This window comes from Notolepis coatsorum, assembly GCF_963971535.1.
Source record: "Notolepis coatsorum genome assembly, chromosome: 11".
Lineage (NCBI taxonomy): Eukaryota > Metazoa > Chordata > Actinopteri > Aulopiformes > Paralepididae > Notolepis > Notolepis coatsorum.
The window spans coordinates 84,721,676-84,744,042 of record NC_140175.1 but is presented as its reverse complement, the minus strand read 5'-3'; the positions used below and the strand labels follow the sequence as shown (position 1 = coordinate 84,744,042).

Genomic DNA, 22,367 nt, shown 5'->3' with positions numbered 1-22,367 from the left:
CGCAAATTCGTGCGGTAAGGAAAATATCAATACCGCGGCAGCTCTACAATACAGTGTGCGTTCAATATAGCATTTTCATTGACCAATCACGTTACGTTATAAAACAATGTCCAATCCAGCTGTAATTTGGGGTAATATTATCCTACCGTCAGGCTATGTGATCGCCGGCAGCATTTCCTCACCACTCATCGAATTCTGGTAGATCGATATGCACATTGGCTAATCATAAATCCCATTATTCCTCGCTGAAAAGACCGCTCGCTAAACTAATCCAAGATGGAGGATGTTCGGCTGGGGATCAGGGAAGTATGATCCGCCCACAGAATTGTACTTTAAAAAAAATATTCACAATGATACTGCAGAGGAGCGATGGCGCCCCTAAGCGGGTTTGGCTGTACTGCATGTTTCGAAAATCAAATATCTGAAAAGAGGCTGGTAGTGGATCGGGTACCTAAGAAGCGCTATAAATATGGAATAAAACAATAACAACTAGTCACGTATATACTCGTGGCTCTGGTCCACATTGCGCTTTTTCAAAACCCGTATTACGTGGACGGACGCCATAGTGTTAACACTTTCCATGCCACAGGTCTGGTGCCCCGGAAGCGTGTTGCTTAATAACAGCCCTGCAGTGCAAGAATGTGACAATTTGACCATGTGACCGCGGGAGAGCGGCAGTGCGGAAATAGGCTGTCTCTAAGACAAACTCTAACCTTAACCAGCTCCTTAACAGCGCCTAAACTTAACCGTTCTAACCTTAACCAACTCCGAAACAATGCCTAACCTTAACCTTAACCTTAACCATGCCTAACCTTAACCATAGAAAGAATATTGCCATTCTCTAAGACAAACTCTAACCTTAACCAGCTCCTTAACAGCGCCTAAACTTAACCGTTCTAACCTTAACCAACTCCGAAACAATGCCTAACCTTAACCTTAACCTTAACCATGCCTAACCTTAACCGGCGGAAGAATACACGTTAAAAAAAAAATCACGTTAAAAAAAATTGATGGGATTCGAACTCGTCAACAACGGACCCGCAGGACCGCTGCTCTGCCAGGTGAGCTGAAGCGCCGAATGAAAATCATGGCGGATTACTAGGGCGGTTACATAATTCCGCTCGCTCTGCCGCTCCGCTCGCTCTGCCGCTCCGCTCTGCGGTTGCCGCGCCTGCCGCGGGGCATGGCGCAGCCAATCAGGGAAAACGCGGAAGCAAAAGCAGCACTGCAGGGCTGTTATTAAGCAATAGGCGCCCCGGAACCCTGTTGCGTGCCAACTAGGGATGGGAATTGATAGGATTTTATCGATACGATTCCATTATCGATTCTGCTTATCGATTCGATTCTCTATCGATTCCCTTATTGATACCTGATCAGTTTATTCACCAACATCTAAGAAGGGAGATCCCCCCTTGAATTGCCCTTCTAAGGTTTCTCTCCTCCACACTGCCTGGAGCATTTTTCCCTATTGTTAGGTTTTAGTGAGTTTTTTTCTTACCTTCGCGTGGGGTATGTCTGGGAGTACTTGCATTCTTTCATTTATTTGCATTTATTTTAAATGTGTTGGACCTTATGGTGTTCTTGTTCTGTTCTTGACTTATTGTTATGTTTTCTTCTTGACTTGTTTAAAGAAGACTTGAACGGCCCATGGGGACATTAACGTGTGTTGTCGGGCCTTATAAATAAATTTGATTTGATTTATAATTTAAATAAATAAATTGGAAATTCAACAGAACTAAGCTGGTTACAATAACAACATGCAACTTGACATTTCTGATTGTCATTTATTGTTGAGCCCCCATGTCAGAAAAATACAAAAACTGTAAAAAATAAAACATTAACTATAGCCTACACTTAAATAAAATAATGTATTTGAGATTCTCTTAAAATGTATTTATTTTTTTATTCTTAAACTAATTTAATCTATTGAATAACGGGTCGTTATTCCTCTGACTTCTGTCTCTCTCACACTCACACACACACACACTAAGGCTGAGCCCGAACCCTGTTTTTAGGGTTCGAACGTTCGCCAGGGTTTATCGAACGAACGTTCAAACGTTCGTTTTTTGTAATTTTTTTAATAAAATAAAAAAATGTATTACATTTTTTTTTTATATATATATAATTTTCTTTATTTTATTTTATTATAGATCCTACGGAGGGCGGCATTGCATAATCTATTGGTGAAAAAACATGTTGTTTACAGTGGTGGCTGTTCATGTAAACATGTAATTAAACAAAGCACTCAGAAGAAAATAAACAAGTACTGAGTACTGCATAAAGTTCCTACTTATGATAAACAATAGCCCTTGCACACCGCAGTCACGTAAGGGGCTAGATAAACAAATGCATTCGTTTTGTGACATTAACGTTAAGTTAGTGTTACACGTTCAATAACAAGTATTCACTCTTGGTCGACGGGAAGGAGAGAGGCGCGTGCCTCGGCTCCTTCCACCGTCTACCTCGGAACGGGGGACGACAGAGAGACACCGGCGGGGTGCCGCCGGGCTCCCAACACGCCTGCCGCCCGTCCGCCCTCGGCCAGAGTTGTTTACAACGCAACCACCTCCCGCCATGAAGCTCGCGCTCCGTGGCCGAAAAAGGCTGGTATTCATTAATGATCCTTCCTCGGCGGGGAGCTACGGAGTCTGTTCACTCTGTTGTGCTTCTCGGTCTCGCAAGTAGATAAATGTATTGCCGGAAGTAAAAAAAATTAATAAACGCTTGCCGATTGGTGGTAACAGCAGAGGCGGGTGCAAGCGGTGTGACGTAATTGGCAGAATCGCCTGTCAATCAAAATGGTTCTATTGCATTGGTTGAGACAATAGTATCCAGCTACAGCCCGGCAGAGACCACACTGGTTGAGCCGAGCGCGCTCGGGGGACACGCCGCTTTACATCGCCTCAACGTCGCGCGCCTGCTTTTTTTTTTTTCACCGAACGTTCGAACCTATTAATTAAAGTCCGAATGTCAACGTAACGAACGAACGTTCGAACGTTCGGGCTCAGCCTTAACACACACACACACAGAGCTCCCTCCCCGGGCCCCTGTCCTGTAAGGTATTGGCTTGTGTTGCTACACGGACACATTTGTATGTTGCACCATGGTACTTCCTGGCTTACAGACTAGTAAACAAACACTCCGTCTCTTATTATATGTGAACTAAAGAGTACAAGGTTTACACAACAGCCCCCACCCGCTGTTTTATTGTATTTGTACCTGTACTATCCGCTGTCAGCTGTTTATCTCTCTCTGTGAGCTTGATTAAATAGCGTTAGCTCACGTTAGCTAGCGTTAGCTCCGCGGCTAATTTTAGCTCACCCTGAACTAAATCAATGACTAGGTTCTAAAGCATTCAAGTAGTTTTCACTGCACATAGAAGTAGCCAAACAGCGGGAGAATTTCGGGAGCATATGACCAAAACCCAGGCAATTTCGAGCCCTTAAGGAATCAAATAGTCTGCCATGGCTACATGCTAACGCTAACATTATTGCGCAACTGTAGGAAAAACCTGGCAGCGATAGGGGAATCGAAAGTCACGGGAGCCACACGGTTCCAGGCATCGGCCAACGGGAACCGGTTTTCGATTCCCATCCCTAGTGCCAACGCCCACTTCAATGATATAGCTCTCATATTTGCGAACGCATAAACTATATCTTAAATTATGGCTGTGTATAATATGGCCGTCGCTTATCAATGACTTGTTTGCAGTCAACATTGTCGAAACGGATTGTTTTTTAATCGGTTCATTTCCATTTTATACCATTTTGAAAAACGCTTGTTTTATGAAGGTTCCAGAAAATTTCAGAAGATTCTGTGATAATCGCCCTTTACTGGAATATACTGGAATACACAAAAAACATTGTAATTTTTCGGCCTATATTTATGAATAGTTTTCAAATACACGCTAGATTATCGATAGTATATGTGTACTTATGCACGCTATAGAACCAGGCTGAAAAATCGATTATCCATTTCCTGATCAGCGCACACACACACACACATAGGGCCCACGTTGATATATAGGTGAAAAAAGCTCTGATTATCCCAATACTGGTAAAATAGATTCCTTACCTCAGATCAGATGTTCTCCAAAAAGATTATTCCAATTCCTGGTCGCCATTCCAAATATCAATCGCGTTTATTGATCCAACGCTGGGTGGTCGAAACACCGATTCCACGCTGTTCTGATGGTCCACAATGAATCCGATCGGCTCGAGTTACATGCCTGAGAAGTAAAATGTGGAAGCAGGATTCCCCCCCCCCCCATGCGTTTCATTCAATCCAATCCAAAGGGGTGCAGTACCACACGGAGAGACGATAGGGGGCGGTATTTTACCAATGGAGCTCAGACAGAGTCCCAGTGGCAACGGGAGGCTAGATTGATGAAATATGAATGGAAATCGCTAATAAAAAAACGATCAAAAACGAGATCTCTCGTCTCGTTGGCACTTAACTGTTGGCATGAACTAACGAGAAATCTCGTCGTTGGCACTCAAAGTGTTAAACAGACAACATAACATATCAAAGTGCTTGACTTAAACATAACTTATGAAAGTGCTTGACTTTAACTTAAGTCTCTTGTAAGATACAAAATAACTCGAGTCAGAATCGTCATCATTTTAAAAAGTAAAGTAAAAAAAAAGAAGAAAAAAAAGGTTTTAATTTTTTTTTATTAAAAATAAATCGTCATCATTTAGAAATTAGATTGCATAGGTCTATGAATCGAGATCGTGATTTTTTTTCCGATTAATTGCCCAGCCCTAGGCTGATTACTGTCCAGTTCGAGTGGCTGTACCACCATCTGCCTGGAAGCCATGCTTACTAAATGGTGGGGTCTGCTGGTTCTGTGCTGAATATGGCAATAACACTGCCATGGTTACGTGTTAAATTCCCTCTACCTCAGTGGGTAGAGCATGGCAGTAACACTGCGATGGTTAAGACGTTTAATTCCCTGTGTACCTTGATGATGTGGAATCCATGTTTGGTGTTCCATTCCCTCTTACCTCAGTGGGTAGACCATTGCGCTTATGCTGCCAGTGGTTCCATTCCCACTGGGGCCAAAATGCCAAATCTATATACATGGTACACTAGGTTGCTTTGCATCAAATCATGCACCAAATGACCTATATAATGGTGCGGTTCACATCATGACGTGACCTCAAGATTTGTCACGCGGGTCAAATGCTGATATACTGCAGCAATTTGCATTTTCAAGACTTTGCTGAGCCCTACTTGCTATGTGTATAAAAAGGTCCCCTCTGGCCTGCTACGTGTATAAAACTCTCTATGGATGAGATTCCCCTCTATCTTGCCCTTTCCGAGCTGATTGAGTGTTACCACTGAAGTGTGTGCACTGTGCAGCCTGACATTTGTCTCTCACTCAGGGGACACGGATACGACAGAAGAAGATCCTCTTTGTCCACAAGGGAGAAAGAACACGTTCCCTAACCTGGAAACCTCTCTCTTTCCCAGAAAGATGATGGAGAGCTAAAAAGAGTGTCATCCCAAGCCATGACAGCTGCAGCGGTTGTGTAATTTGAGGATGCTGTGTTGGTAACCGTTGGCAACTGTGAGCTTTTCTTTGTGTTTAGATTGGAGCTGGTTGCGGTTGACGTATGACAAACTTTCAGAAGTATCAACAATATAACCAGAACAATTAAGTGTTTAAAGCCGTGTTTCCCATTAATGTATTAATCTACAACAGCCCACTGCCGCAAGTAGATTACCCAGACTGATAAATAACATTACATTTGCTTATTATGTTGCATGAGCGAGCACATGATGATCGTGATGAATCGAGAATAGATTTTAAATCGAATAGTCATAATACCAAGAATTTAAATCGAATTGTGAGATTCTCAAACATTGCCATCCAACAAGTAAAAGGAAATGCTGCATAGCATTGTGTCACAAATGCCCTGGTCTGTAGCTTAGTTTCCCCCACGTCATCACATCGAAGAGGCTGCTGACTGGCTTCTCTGCAGTGAAGAGCAGGCTATCAAAGCCACAGCAACATCAGAGGTGCTGTTGTTTGGCCAGAAGCTCTATGACTAATCACCTCCCCCTCATTAGTATGGGAACATCTCTTATCTATTGAGTTATTATTAGACAACCTCTCTGTCTGTCTCTGTCTCTCTTGGGGTGGGGGTTAACTTTTTTTTGACTACTTAAATGCGGTCTATAAACAAATTTTTATTTTCATCAGTCTTGTGATTCGGTTTCAACTCATGACCTTACTATAAATAATTAGCTCACGAAGTCCATCAGATTTACCAAGATTAGCTGAGCAGAAACACTCAAATTTAGAATCTTATCAAATTGCCTTGATAATCATTATAAATCGAACCCTGACCCCAAAGATTCCCACTACTAGAAGAGGGAAGAGCTAAGGTATATCTAATATATCTATATCTCAACCAGAGATAATGTAGGTAAGGTATATATCTGGTATAAAACGGGTTATTATTGGGAAAACCCTTCCCTGGCTGGTGTTAAAGATGGATGTTATTTGAGATTAAGCATTTTATAAAAGCGTTGTGGTTCAGTGCGTCCTATACTTTATAATTTGTTATTTAAAAAGTTATTTAAGAGAAGATACTGTTGTGGTCGCAACACAAGCCTAACAACCTTTGGGAAACACTGTTTGGTTTTTCATGACGAGCAGCGGGTCTTACTGCCTTGCTGCTCCCATTATCAGCGTAAGTAGGTCTGCTGTGTGTCCCTCTTCATCAGCCTTAGGTCTATACTTGGAATATGGTCCACTATTACTTTCAGTTACAGCGTTTCTGTTCTGCTTTTTATAAGTTGATTCCCGTAGGGGGAGTGAAGCTTTAATATGTAGAGTGAGCACTGAGCAGAGACGTAATTTTTTTTTTTTTTTTTTTTTTTTTTTTTTTTTTAATATATATATATATAAATATTAATAAATACATTACGTTATTCTCGGGGACGCTTTTGTGACCTTTGCTTAAAGAGCGATGGTCTTGCATTTAAGTGAGAATTGTGACACCGTTGTATTTAAACTTCACCGCTGATTCATTTTTTTTCCTTTTTTTATTGATTTAGCACCCTATTCCCGATTTAAAAGATGAGATGAGAGAAAACGTTATTATCCCCCAGAGGGAAATGGTAAACTTCTCTTTATTTTATTCTACAAGAGAGAACGTTATTATCCCCCAGGGGGAAATTGTAAACTTCTTTCCCTTTATTTTATTCTATTACTATTAGGGATGCCCCGATCGATCGGCCAGCGATCGGTATCGGCCGATAATCAGTATAAATATGCGATCAGGGAATTCCGATAATGACTCATATTCGCCGATCGCGGAAACTGATCAAGTGGACTTCTCATTCGCTGTCTGTCTCAGACGCACAGGACCTGCAAACTGCCGCTGCTCCCTAGCTCCGCCCGCACCCGTGTAGAGTTTGTAAACAGAGGAGGCGGCTCCTCTGCATTCGACCTGAGCTAACGTTAGCTACCTAGCTATCGTTACTGTTTAAACAAAATGACCCAGTCAACTATTCACTTTTAGTAGGCATTGTCTAACGGTATTTAGCCGGCTAGCTACTGATGGCTCCGGATATCAACAAATGCCCCAGGAAGTCTAGTAGTCCATGTTGATATCTCCGTTAGCTTGCGTTAGCTTGCGTTAGCTTGCGTTAGCTGACGTTAGTTCTCTGTTCAAAACGAAATGTCCCATTGAACTAAAGTTCTGTCTTAACGTCATCTAGCCGGCTAGCAGTAGCTATAGATAGCTCTTGATATCAATGTCTTAGAACATTGATTCAATGCGTATTGGAGCTGAGGGCTTGCTGAATGTGAAATGACCAAATAACCGTAACGTTACCAAAAGGGTCCAGCTGCAGCGCCGGAGAATCCTTTTTGGAGCTGGAGGCTACTAGAGTACACAGACAGTGGAGCTGTTTGCAGATAGCGAGCATTTTGACTTGTTGCGTGGTGGCGATGTCTCGCAGATAATACAAGTACAAGTCTAATTATATAATATATATATTTTATATAAAAAAAAAATTATATAAAATAATTTTTAATTTCTTTTTAATCAAAAACAATCTGTATCGGATCGGTATCGGCCGATATGGCTCACGACGATCGGTGATCGGTATCGGTGGCAAAAAACGTGATCGGGGCATCCCTAATTACTATCTTTATATTTTTTTTTACTATATATTTCTATAAATCTTTTTATCATCTTTATTCAAATTTTATTTTCTATTTCCATTTTGTATATCATGTTCTTATTTGCCCTTGTACATTCCAACCATTGTTGTGTAGTTGCTGCTAGCAACAGCTAAATTTCCCATGGGATAATAAAGTTTCTTTCTCTCCACACCCCCCTCCTTACTCTCTCGCTCTCTCTACACCCCCCCTCCTTACACTCTCTCTCCACCCCCCCTCCTTACTCTCTCTCTCTCTCTCTCTCTCTCTCTCTCTCTCTACACTCTCCACACCCCCCTCCTTACTCTCTCTCTCTCTACACCCCCCTCCTTACTCTCTCTCTTTACACTCTCCACACCCCCCTCCTTACTCTCTCTCTACACCCCCCTCCTTACACTCTACACCCCCCCGTCCTTACACACTCTACATCCCTCTCTCTACACTCCCCCCCCTTACACTCTCTCTACATCTCTCTCTACACCCCCCCTCCTTACACACTACACCCCCCTTTACACACACTCTACATCTCCCTCTCTCTCTACACACCCCCCTTACACTCTACATCTCTCTCTCTCTACACCGCCCTTCCTTACACACACTCTCTACATCTCTCTCTACACCGCCCCTCCTTACACTCTACATCTCTACATCTCCTCTCTAGCCTGCAGCCTCCTCTCCTTCCTCTCTCCTGCCCTCTGAGCTGTCCTCCTTGCTTCTCCTCTTGCTCTGTGGGAAGCTGAAGACCAAATTTGGTATCTGAGCCGTAAACATTTAGGGCCTTTTATCAGCTAGTATGACCTCTCATTATTTGTCTGAGTACATGGTTGCTACTGACAAAACACTATCAACCTGTTGGCTTTATGTAAAACATAGTGTTAGTGAGTGGTTTTGGTAAACTCTCTCCACTTGTACTTGGTAAATTAGAACTTATGCCTCACATTCACTCACACACCGACAACGGAGGCAACCATGCAAGGTGCCAACCTGCTCATCGGGAGCAGTTAGGGCAGGGGTCAGCAACCTTTACTATCAAAAGAGCCACTTTTCCCCCCTCCCACAAAATAAAATGCTCAGGGAGCTGCACAACCTATTTATCCTTAAAATGAAGATAACGGTGTATAAAGTTTTATATATCCCCAAGCATACCCCACATAAGCATAAAACGCCTGACGATTGCATACCCAAAGTAATTTGCGATTTATTATACTTTATACTTATAGCACACAGTTTGTTGCATTAATGGAATTATAAAGCAACAAAAAGAAAATTTGACTTTTTATTGCTGTTTTTACCGGTTATAACAAAGGAAAACCTCAAACTCTTATGAAGAGGAGAAAAAATACTGGCTGTGTAGACCTATTTTTAAAATAAAATACAGAAGAGGAGACAAAACACTGGTGTCTGTAGACCGTCTTTGAAATAAAACCCTGAACTATTCAGGTATATTTGAGTCTTTACCTTATTTGTGGAACATTTATAAAATAAAAAGTAGTCTACTTTGAAAAAAGACTACCATGTGTAGACCTACTTTGAAATAAAACACAAAAGGAGAAAAAACACTGGCATCTGTAGACCTACTTTGAAATAAAACCCTGAACTATGCAGCTCTATTTGAGTCCTTCCCTTATTTGTGGAAAATCTATAAAATAAAAAGTACATTTTTTGTTGTTCGCAAATTTCGCATCTGCATTGTTAGTCGTGAAAGCAAATTAATCTGTCCACGCTGAATTAAACCCTCTATTTTCCTCAGACTTTCCTTCTTTTGGATTTATCCATGGTTAGCTTACTGGGGGGTCAGAAACTCAAGATTAGCCACTTGCAGACGGCAGGGAGAGGCGCGGGGTGTACTGTATATTTTTGTTGATGAAATATTTTTGTTGATGAAATATTTTCATTTCAGTGTCACAGTATGACATCGATCTCCAAAATAAGAGAACAAAAAATAAATAATAAAAAAAGAAAGTTAAAAAAAGGGGGGGGGGGGGGGGGGCAGGGAGCCGCAGCTGATTGGCTAAAGAGCTGCATGCGGCTCCGGAGCCGCATGTTGCAGACCCCTGAGTTAGGGGATAAGTGTCTTGCTCAAGGATTCTTCAACAGGATCCTTCTTCGAGGAGGCAGAATTTAACTGGGGACCTTCCGATTACCAGACGGCCGCACTACCTCCCGAGCCACTGTCTCCCTTTTCTATTAAATCTGCACTCTAAGGTTTTCGAGTGTTTGGAATGAGGGCTGTTGTAAACTCGACCATGGAAAACAAACCATGTAGAATAAGCACATCATTTAATCTTTCAATGTAGGAATTGTATGTGGTTGAATTTATACAGTCCTCATTCCAAACAATTGATGATTTTATTTGAGTGCATCTTTTTAAAAGCCCCATGGTCAACCTTTTGGCTTGGGGTAATTTAAGTCTGAAATATTGCCTTCACCAGGGATGGGTATTGACGGCTCAGCAATATCATCTGGTACTGTATGTATCATGCAACATGTGAAAATTTAACATTTAATTTCCATACTGCATTACACAGATAATTTCCATGTGGTCCACAACGATGAACAACATCACTTGGATTATTTAACAATATTTTACATATCTAAGCAGTAAGCACATATTGTCTCTTCAGCAGATTTATATATATATATATTTATTTTGTGCACTTAAGCGAAGCACTTGAGTTTGGCACTGTTAGACGAACGGTACCACTTATTGTTGACCCAGGAGGAGTGTATCCCGTTGCTGGCATTGTTTTTTTGATCCACCTTTTCTCCTTATTTTTCTATTTTTCTCCCATCCCAATTTTGCCTCGCCAATTCTCCCTTCAATTCTCCCCTCCCCTGTCTTGAACGTTGCTAGACTATGCCTCCCACTGGTCAGCTGCAGTGAGGACCAAGCCTTGCATCACGTGTCCCCTCCGGTACACGAGGAGGCAGCTGTCGCATCTTTTCACCTGAACAGCGCAATCTCTCAGTGGCGAGGAGTAACGCATGGGAGGCTCACGCTGCCCCTGATACTTCCTGATTCTGCTGTACAGGTGCACCAACCGACCTGTAGGAGTCGCTGTCCACAACGTCCAATCCCCACCCACCGGCTTTCCCACCCCTAACACTGCCAATTGTGTTAGTATGAACGACCAGCCAAGCCGGTAGCAACGCCGAGAGCTGGGCTCGAACCCAGCATCTCCTGCGTTAGTGGCGAGCACCTTGCCCACTGCGCCACTTAGCCGTCCCCTTTGCTGGCATTGTTGTACATAATTGTAATACACTTTTGGATGAAAGTGTCTGCTAAATAATGAAATGCATAAAAACATCTGATTATATTTGTCTCCCCTCCTTTATAACCGATTTGGGAAGTCCTCTATTTTTAAAGTTAAGTCACTTTGTAATCTACCAGTCAATGTAGCAGTCAACAGTTAAAACTGAGTTTTCTACCTTGTTTATAATTATGCTGTGATGAGGATGTGGGTAGTATGATATCGTTTACTTTACAACTACAATCTGATTTGGTAGTACTGTTTATAACTACCATCTGAGTAGGATGTGGGTAGTACTGTTTATAACTACCATCTGAGTAGGATGTGGGTACTAGTACTGTTTATAACTACCATCTGAGTAGGATGTGGGTAGTACTGTTTATAACTACCATCTGAGTAGGATGTGGGTACTAGTACTGTTTATAACTACCATCTGAGTAGGATGTGGGTAGTACTGTTTATAACTACCATCTGAGTAGGATGTGGGTACTAGTACTGTTTATAACTACCATCTGAGTAGGATGTGGGTAGTACTGTTTATAACTACCATCTGAGTAGGATGTGGGTAGTACTGTTTATATAACTACCATCTGAGTAGGATGTGGGTAGTACTGTTTATATAACTACCATCTGAGTAGGATGTGGGTAGTACTGTTTATAACTACCATCTGAGTAGGATGTGGGTAGTACTGTTTATATAACTACCATCTGAGTAGGATGTGGGTAGTACTGTTTATAACTACCATCTGAGTAGGATGTGGGTAGTACTGTTTATAACTACCATCTGAGTAGGATGTGGGTAGTACTGTTTATATAACTACCATCTGAGTAGGATGTGGGTAGTACTGTTTATAACTACCATCTGAGTAGGATGTGGGTAGTACTGTTTATAACTACCATCTGAGTAGGATGTGGGTAGTACTGTTTATATAACTACCATCTGAGTAGGATGTGGGTAGTACTGTTTATAACTACCATCTGAGTAGGATGTGGGTAGTACTGTTTATATAACTACCATCTGAGTAGGATGTGGGTAGTACTGTTTATAACTACCATCTGAGTAGGATGTGGGTAGTACTGTTTATAACTACCATCTGAGTAGGATGTGGGTAGTACTGTTTATAACTACCATCTGAATAGGATGTGGGTAGTACTGTTTATATAACTACCATCTGAGTAGGATGTGGGTAGTACTGTTTATAACTACCATCTGAGTTGGATGTGGGTAGTACTGTTTATATAACTACCATCTGAGTAGGATGTGGGTAGTACTGTTTATAACTACCATCTGAGTAGGATGTGGGTGCTAGTACTGTTTATAACTACCATCTGAGTAGGATGTGGGTAGTACTGTTTATAACTACCATCTGAGTAGGATGTGGGTAGTACTGTTTATAACTACCATCTGAGTAGGATGTGGGTAGTACTGTTTATAACTACCATCTGAGTAGGATGTGGGTAGTACTGTTTATAACTACCATCTGAGTAGGATGTGGGTAGTACTGTTTATATAACTACCATCTGAGTAGGATGTGGGTAGTACTGTTTATAACTACCATCTGAGTAGGATGTGGGTAGTACTGTTTATATAACTACCATCTGAGTAGGATGTGGGTAGTACTGTTTATAACTACCATCTGAGTAGGATGTGGGTAGTACTGTTTATAACTACCATCTGAGTAGGATGTGGGTAGTACTTAGGGCTGGGCGATATGGCCTAAATATGATATCACGATATTTTCTGACCTTTCGGCGATACACGATACGCATCACGATGTTTTTCTTTTTTTCCCCAAACAATTCATTATGAGGCTTACCAAGACAGTATTTGAGTTTGCAAGCTAACATTAAAGACAAAATAAAATACCCATGCATTTAGCATTTTTATATTATATATTAGATTTAGATTATTGGATTATTAGATTATATATTGCATATATTTAGCAATGAGATATTATATGATTTAGATATGAAATATGATGAATTGAAAATGGGGGACCCTGATGTAAACAAGACGAAAGTCTTTCTCTGGTCTGCATCCCCTTAACAATTGTATGTATTGAGCTGTACTGTACCCATTCTGCAATATGTTAATAAAGTTTTAAATCAATCAATCAATAGGATTTTAGCATTTTTATGAAACTACTGTATATTTGTATGTCTCTAAATGTTTTGATGAATTGAAAATGGAGGACCCTTATGTAAAAAAGCCGAAAGTCTTTTTCTGGTCTTCATCCTCCAGTCAGTCCACTGTTGTTGTATTGAGCTGTACTGTATTGTACCCATTCTGCAATCGTTAATAACGTTCAATCATTCAGCCGGCAACATAATAATTTTGATTGACAGTCGAGTCTGCCAATTACGTCACACCGCTTGTACCCGCCCTGCTGTTCTTAGCACCAATCGGCAAGCAGCGCTATTCTTTTTTTACTTCCTGAATGCCCTCCTTGATTTTAACGAGAGCTCAGCTCAACGACAACAACAGCTCACCGCAGCCGACGAGTGATTACTAGCGCACCGCAGCATGACAACGAGGCATAATGATTTTACTGCAACACATGTTATAATAAAAGCCTTTCAATACATCCGTCTGATTGAAAACTTTATTAACAGACCGCAGAATGGGCACGCACAACTCGGCACGGACTGAGATATGAACAGTAACACTTGCTATCTATGTCGTCATCGGACGTTGCTATGTTTGGGTAAATACGCTGATGTGTAACTATATAACGTGTAACTATATAATGTTGATGCCACAAAACGAATGCCTTTGTTAATCATAACAAGTACTAACTTTGATGCAGTAGTGTGTGTGTGGGAGCGGCGTTGTTCAAAAGTTTGAACGGGGTGGACCAGATTGACGCGACACAATCCTCTTGGGCAAAACATCACGATATCCACGATACGTTAAAAAAGTGTATCGTTAATGAACTGTACCCGATATTTATATAATATCGTCATATCGCCCAGCCCTAGTAGTACTGTTTATAACTACCATCTGAATAGGATGTGGGTAGTACTGTTTATATAACTACCATCTGAGTAGGATGTGGGTAGTACTGTTTATAACTACCATCTGAGTTGGATGTGGGTAGTACTGTTTATAACTACCATCTGAGTAGGATGTGGGTAGTACTGTTTATATAACTACCATCTGAGTAGGATGTGGGTAGTACTGTTTATAACTACCATCTGAGTTGGATGTGGGTAGTACTGTTTATATAACTACCATCTGAGTAGGATGTGGGTAGTACTGTTTATAACTACCATCTGAGTAGGATGTGGGTGCTGGTATTGTGGGAATGGTGGGATGTTTTTGACTAGGCAGGGGGATCTCTGGTTTCCATTAACCAGCCCACAAGAGTGGAGTCATGTTTTCAGACCCACGGCTCCACCGGCACATGCTCTACTACCGGTCAAAATAGTTTTCCCATTTTTGGGTGTGTTTTGCCGGCCCTGTTTAATCCCCCTTCCTCCCCAACTCCCTCCTCCTCCTCTCCTCTTCTCCGCTCGCTCTCTCTTCCTCTTTGCACACAAGGGCACTGCATAGGGCTGGAGGTTTGGTTTATGTCTCCCTCCTCCTCTCTTCCTCTCCAGTGAGACTTGTTCTCAGCTACATATTATCCTTACCTCCAATTTTTCAAGCCGCATGATGTCTTGTTGTTTTTGAGCTGAACTTCTTCCTCTCCTTCTATGCGAGAGAAGAACTAGGTCTCGTCTCTGGATTCCTCCGTCAGTCAGCCTTGTTATCACTTCCTCCCATCTTCCCCCAGACTGGGTCCAAATAGCATGTGAAACCACGCGCTGTGTTCTTGGAGTAAAGGATTACAGATTGATACCCTCTCAGCCAGGGCTAATAAATGTCAAGGGCTTTAATAGCTCCCCCCCAGATGCTCCCCCTCCTCTGTGCTGCAAAGATTTGTTTGGAAATGGGGGGGATATTTACATTTGAACATTTGTTTTACTGGGAATTACTAAAGCCCTCTGTTAGTGGAAAGAATGACCAGCAATCTATTTATGTCCCGTGCAGGAGTTGAGTGGCACATTAATAACTTTTTTTTATCCACGGCTGCTGGTTATTGTTTTCTGACTGCTCTCGAGCAAATAAGCTGACTTTGATTATTTTATTACTCAAGAACCATGAGTTGGATTAACAATGGTTCGCATTCGTTTGGTGCCATGTCCTGTGTGTGTGTGTGTCTTGTTAGTGGTGCACAATATATCGGCCGATATGGTAATATTTTTACACATCGGTATCGTTCCGATGTCGAAATATAATATCGGCCGCCCATATAATACCAATACCTTTGGCTTGGGCAATTTAAGGCCTACTACTGTACTTTAAGTTTTGAATACAGTGACTTGGTCTCTCAAGTGAGTTAGATAAATACTCAGGGTTAGGGTTATCCATAGTGTGAATTCAGGACACACTTGTATCCTTTATAAAAATGTATTTTTATTTAACATGTTTTAGTCTTAAATTGTTTCAAAATATCAGTAATTTCTGAAAGTAAATTACAAAAGTAAAAAATAAAAATGCGTTTTGGAAAATAGCTCTTTATTTGATTATCATAAAAAATGATATACAGATATAAATCTATACAGAGATATCGACATCGTTAAATATTGGTATCGGCCAGAACAGCAATATTAATATCGGTATCGGCCACAATTTTCACATCGGTGCATCACTAGTTCTTGTACATACCATTAATCCAATATTGACTGCAGGGTTTGAAGTTAAGGTCCTACCAGGGATAATAAAAGGTACAAAACAGATTTACCCATGGTCCTGGACAGTAGGATAAAAGGTTGAAGTTGGTAACTAATAAAACGATAGTTTGAGATGGTTTATCTCTAGTTAGTAACGCATAAATCAGTAGGTTGGGACTTTTCATCTCCAGGTTGTAACAAAACGGTAGTTGGGACTTTTCATCTCCAGTTTGTGACAAAACGGTGGTTTGGGATGCTTCGTCTCCAGTTTGTGACAAAACGGTGGTTTAGGATGCTTCATCTTCAGTTTGTGACAAATAAAATGGTAGTTCTAGGACAGCTGTGCAACTAATTAATTGTAGACCCTATTGCATGTTTGGAGCGGCACTGTGATACTGTTGTTAGCACTGTTAGCTCACAGCTAGCGGGTCCTGGGCTCAAATCCAACTGGGGCCTTTTCTGTGTGGAGTTCAGTTTGCATGTCGACGGATGGGTACAAATATAAAAAGGGTGGCAGCCGTACCCGGGTTGTATTGGAGCATATTCCTTAATCACTGGTAAATATTCAAGGTTAAAGGTTAGCCATAATCCAGTTATTGATGGCATGGTCTCCTCCTGTGTAATCCTCTTAAGTCGCAGACCCTTTTTAAATGCTATGAAGCCGTGTTCTAAATCAAAGTGTGCAACGGGAGCCGCGTGCGGCTCATGAGAATATTAAAACGGGTGCCCAAATTGTTCTCTGGAACCATCAAGAAGTCAACGTCCTCAAGTCTGTGACGTTGAATAAAACGCTGCAGGCTAGTAGTTTTGCAAAGTACTGTAGTCTTAGTCTTTCTAAAGGTACTTAATGTTTCTCCTTGTTTTGTGTTGCTTCTGTCCACAGTTGGAGATAAAGTCCCGGCAGATATCAGGCTGACCTCCATTAAGTCCACCACCCTCAGGGTAGACCAGTCCATTCTCACAGGTAACCTTTTGTTTTTCTATACCGTCTTTTGTCATCTGTTTGTCTCCGTCACGTTTGTCTGTGTAGCAGTGAGGGTGCTACCCCCTTGGGTTCAGACCAACTCGGTACACTCGGGAGATGGGTCGACTCTGTCCCTTTGCATTGGTCTGTCAGTTCTATGTGTCTCTTTCTTGTATAGTGTTGTTTGTGTCCTTGCAATCTCCTACAGAGAGCCCATTGGAAGGCGAGGTATGACGCATGGTTTTTTTTCAGCCCTCGGTGTGACAGTCTGTGTTCTGAGAGTGGTGCCAGTGAATGGCCACCCTGGCTGACTCATCTCTTCACACTAACCCTGATGGAGAGACAACAAATGGATCATTTCACCGGCTCAGTATGACTCGCTGGATTGTCATTCACACCGTAGTTATTGGGGCTGAACATTGAATCACTTAACCTCTTAAGCCCTATTTTCAGAAAATCCGCCTAAAAATACATACCAAAGTAAATGGAAGATTGCTCCACTTCTACAAGGTCCATTTGCATGTTCTTGGTATCTAAGGACATCTATGGATCTCGGGGAATAGCGACACTGGGAATACATATATAATGTATTCCCAGTGTCAGAAATATTGTGTCTGTTACTAGGCTTGTATAAATTGTAATGAACCAAAGGAGAATATCAATTTCTTAATTTATTTTTTCATCTTTGACGGTGAATAACACCATGCTAAAATTGCCACGGTACTTTACTCTCTCTCTGAAGTCTAAACTTCACAAAACACAATCTAAAACCCCTCTGTACCTCCCTCTCCCTCCTACAAAATAATGTTTATGTTGCATGATCATGTATACATTTATGTATTATAATTCTTTTATGTTTAAATATCAACATTATCTGGCAACCCTCAGTAAATACTATCAAACTCCTCTGATGTCATTTGGTCTTTCCAAAGACCAGATATGGGACGTGTGTGTGCACACACACACACACAAAATTAGTGATTCACAGATGTGAAAATTGTGACCGATAAACGATATTAATATTGCTGTTATGGCCGATACCGATATTTACCGATGTCGATATCTCTGTATAGAAAACACTTTTTTATGATAATCAAATAAAGAGCTATTTTCCAAAACGTTTTTTTTTTTTTTTTTTTTTATTTTATTAATTATATAAATATACTTTTATAACTTATTTTCAGAAATGACTATTTTGAAACTATTTAAGGCCAAAACATGTAAAAAGAAAAAATAAAGTTTTTTTTCTTTTAATATCAACCCTATCTTTATCGGACCGATACCGATGTGTAAAAAAAAAAACTGCCATATCGTGCATCACTAAAAAAAATTATACTTGTTCCTGGAATACATAGGTATCATTTGTTTGTGTCATGCACCGCTTGTGACAACAAGCGGATCATTTCCACAGCTCCGAATTATCTATCAGACGGACCTCAATTCACACAGTAGCCATCACTGCTTAGTCAATACAGAATACGCTTGAGGGGTGGGATGGAGAGAGGGATGGATGGACGAATTGACTGAGAAAGAAAGAGACATTCAGCTGGTCTCAATTCACACAGCAGCCATCATTGTTTAATCAATACAGAGGATACCTACATTAAAGAGGGATGGATGGAAGGAGAGTCTGAGAATAGATGAGGGTGGAGAGATTAATGGAATGGAGGGACGGATTCAAAGGGTGGATAACAGACATAGATAAGTTAAGATATATTTTATTAATCCCTGTGGGGAAAATTATTCCTCTGCATTTGACCCATCCTTAACCACATAAGAGTGGTGGGCAACCACAGACGGACGCTTGGGGACAAACTCCAGTTGTAATGCCAGTACCTTGGTCAAAGGTAAGGACGGGAGTATGGACCTAGCATACATGCCTTTTTTTGGTGTCGCAGGAAACCCACGCAAACGCCTGAGAACATGCAAGCCCTGGGTTGGAACATAGGACCTTCTTGCTGTGAGGCAGCAGTGTTAACCACTGAACCCAGGACCTTCTTGCTGCAAGGCAGCAGTGCTAACCACTGCTCCACCGTGGGGTTTGAACCCAGGATCTTCTTGCTGCGAGGCAGCATTGCTAACCACTGCTCCACTGCTCTTATGGAGGAATAGATGGATGAATAGATTTTATTTATTTTTTATATCACCTGCGATAGTGAGCTAGCTAGCTGATGCTACTTTGGCTATCCAGCTGTTTTTGACACTGTCTGGAACTAAAAGAAAAGCTGACGCACTCTAGTGTTCCGGGTAACATTAACATCATTCACATTACACATCTTTGGGTTATGTATATAACCCCTGTTCCCTGAAGGAAGGGAACAAGATACAACACAAAGATATTGGGTATGATGATCACGTGCTACTGGCTGAAGATAACTTCAATCACACCTGAACATGCCCTGATTGGTTTGAAGCCAGGGAGGGCACTGGCTTAGACCAAACGGCTCATTCTAAACCCGCTCTTCATCGAGCACCAAATACAATCGAGCTTGCCAAATACAATCTGCTACATAGTTCCCTTCCTGAAGCACAACTCTAGTATTTCATATTCATCCCTCAAGAAAATCAACATAAATGGAGGACATTTTACTAAAGAGTACTTCCCTTTATGTCCTTGTAGACAGGACAGTAAAACAAAAAATTAACCTCATTCTCAATTTCACCTACAGTGGCTCACATGCCAAATACTGTATATGGAGGGGAGAAAGTTCAGGAGGATTGATGGATGATTGATAGTTCAAGTTGTATATGGAGGGGAGGAAGTTCAGGAGGATTGATGGATGATTGATAGTTTATTTGGATCCCCATTAGCCACAGCAGTGCTGTGGCTATTCTTCCTGGGGTCCATAACACGTAAAATACAGTTAGACTTTATACACTCACAACATTCACATGGCATACAGACAATTAAAACAATAAATACTCCTAATCAATTCATAATACAATACCTACTAATAATTTATTCATAATACAATGCAGCATAATATACTATTTAGCTTTTACATACATTATCTATGTTCATATCAACCTTCATACAATCTTCTAATAATATATCCATATGGGTGGCTACGTGGCGTAGTGGGCAAGGCGCTCGCCACGAATGCGGAGACGCTGGGCTCGCCTGTTCGAGCCCAGCGCTCCACATTGCTTTCAGTTTAGCTGGTCGTTCATACTAATACACATTGGCCGTATTAGGGGGTGGGAAACTGATGGGTGGGGATCGGGCGTTGTGGACAGCGACTCCTACAGGTCGGTTGGTGCGCCTGCGCAGTAGAATCAGGAAGTGTCGGGGGCAGCGTGAGCCTCCCACGCGTTACTCCTCGCCACTGAGATCGAGCTGCGCAGGTGAAAAGATGCGACTGCTGTTACCTCAAGTACCGGAGGGGACTTGTGCTATGTATGACTTAGTCCACATTGCAGCCGGCTTGTGGGAGGCAAGAAACAGCGTTCGTGACAGGGGAGGGTTGAATTGGATGATACGAAATTGGGATGGGAGAAAAATATAGAAAATGGGAGAAAAAGTGGATAAAAAAAAAATAATATATCCATATCGGACCCCAATATTTTCATTTACGTACACACTATTGTTGTGGCTGAGTAGTCGTTAACACAGCAGGAGACGATATATCCAGTTTCAACAAGCAATTTATTTAAGGAAAGAAAGTTTAACAGCAGAGCTATGGATCTAGCAGACGGTCACCACAGCTGAACAAAAACACTCTAACCTCCCCACCCCCGTGCCCCCCAGATAATACCTTCCCAGCCCTGCCCCAACATGACGGATATGATGACGTGACATATTATATCAGATATGACATGACGTACATTAAGATGACACATAGATTTAACATCGAAGAGAGATAAAGCTGCAGTCTGGAGTCAAGATTAGTGAAAGAGAAAATGAGTGCGTGTGTGTGAATGTGAAAATGAGTGTGTGTGTGAATGTGAAAGAGTATATGTGTGTGTGTGAATGTGAAAATGAGTGTGTGTGTGTGTGAATGTGAAAGAGTATATGTGTGTGTGTGAAAGAGAGAACAAGATGTGATGTACAAGATTAAAAGCACAAGATGTGATGTACTCGAAATGTCTATATGTCCCTATCTGTCCCATACTTAAAGTTGTTTTAAGAACATCAGCCGGACTGTCGCCCTAGTGTCTTTCAGCACTGCTAGTTGACCTATATTAAACTAGTCCACTCCATATACACATTTTCCACAACACTATCTATTAGGAAATGTCAATTTCTTTGGTTGAAAATGTTGTTTTACCAAGATTCTGAACCGACATTTACTATTTTCCTGCTTAACATGTCTGGGAAGAGTTCCATTCCTGCATACCACGAAACATGACAGTTCGCTTCATTGCTTTCGACCTCACTTTTGCAAGTGTAAAACCTCGTGCAGAAGCATGTCTGGTGGAATGGTTGCGTCTGTCGAGACTTATAGATAGATTGTTATATAAAATTGAGGATGGGTTGATGAAAAGAGTGATTCCTGGTTCACCCCTCCACCCTGCCCTGTTCAAATATCTTGTCTTCCCCTCTGTTGCCTTAATTGGTAGCAGATTCCAGGAGATATTTCAGCGTTTCAGGCGGTTTTTCTCTCCCTCTATTCTTGGCCACGCAGCCCGTCAGAGACTGCCTGTCTTAACTCCATCACACCAGCTCATCATCCACAAGCACACTCTTTCTCCCTTTATCTCTCTGTCTTTCTCGGTTTCTCTTATGTTTTCCTTCCTATTTCTCTCTGCCTATTCATTACATCTCCCAATTGCCTCGCTCTCTCTCACTATCTTTTTCTCTTGTACTCTCTTTCTCTGTCCTCTTTCTTGCTCTCACTCTCCATCTCATTCTCCCTCTCTTACTATTTATTTTTCTTGCACTCCTTCTCTGTGTCCTCTCTCTCTCTGACAGAGTGAGGGCTGCAGCAGTAGCCCTGTGTAACTGACGGGTCTGCTGGGTCAGCTGTAAACTGAATCTAGACTCATCTGCCTCCCGTCGCCCACCTCATCACTTCAACTCCTCCTCCTCCTTCTGTTCTCCTTCTTCTCATCCCTCTTTTTCTCCCTGTGCTTTTAAGATGAAGATTCTCCTTTTCTGGCCAGAACACAAGATAACTGGAATTGATCTTTCCACATATCCCTTCTAGACACACACACACACTGATATTCCTTAAGAAATGTCAGCACAAAGGCGCCCCTTCAGTGCAGCACCAGCTCTTGGGGTGCAGTGCCTAGCTCAATTATACTTCTGCACCTA

General features: G+C 41.6%; 1 protein-coding gene across 2 annotated transcripts in view; it reads left to right on the top strand.

Annotated features, from left to right (window-relative positions):
* Positions 1-22,367, top strand: part of LOC311237502 (sarcoplasmic/endoplasmic reticulum calcium ATPase 2) — a 109,341-nt gene that overhangs the window by 50,764 nt on the left and 36,210 nt on the right. For both annotated transcript variants that reach the window (XM_084325422.1, XM_084325421.1), the window contains exon 6: positions 17,030-17,110. In XM_084325422.1, coding sequence (XP_084181548.1) covers positions 17,030-17,110 — 81 coding nt within the window. The remainder of the gene's footprint in view (positions 1-17,029; positions 17,111-22,367) is intronic.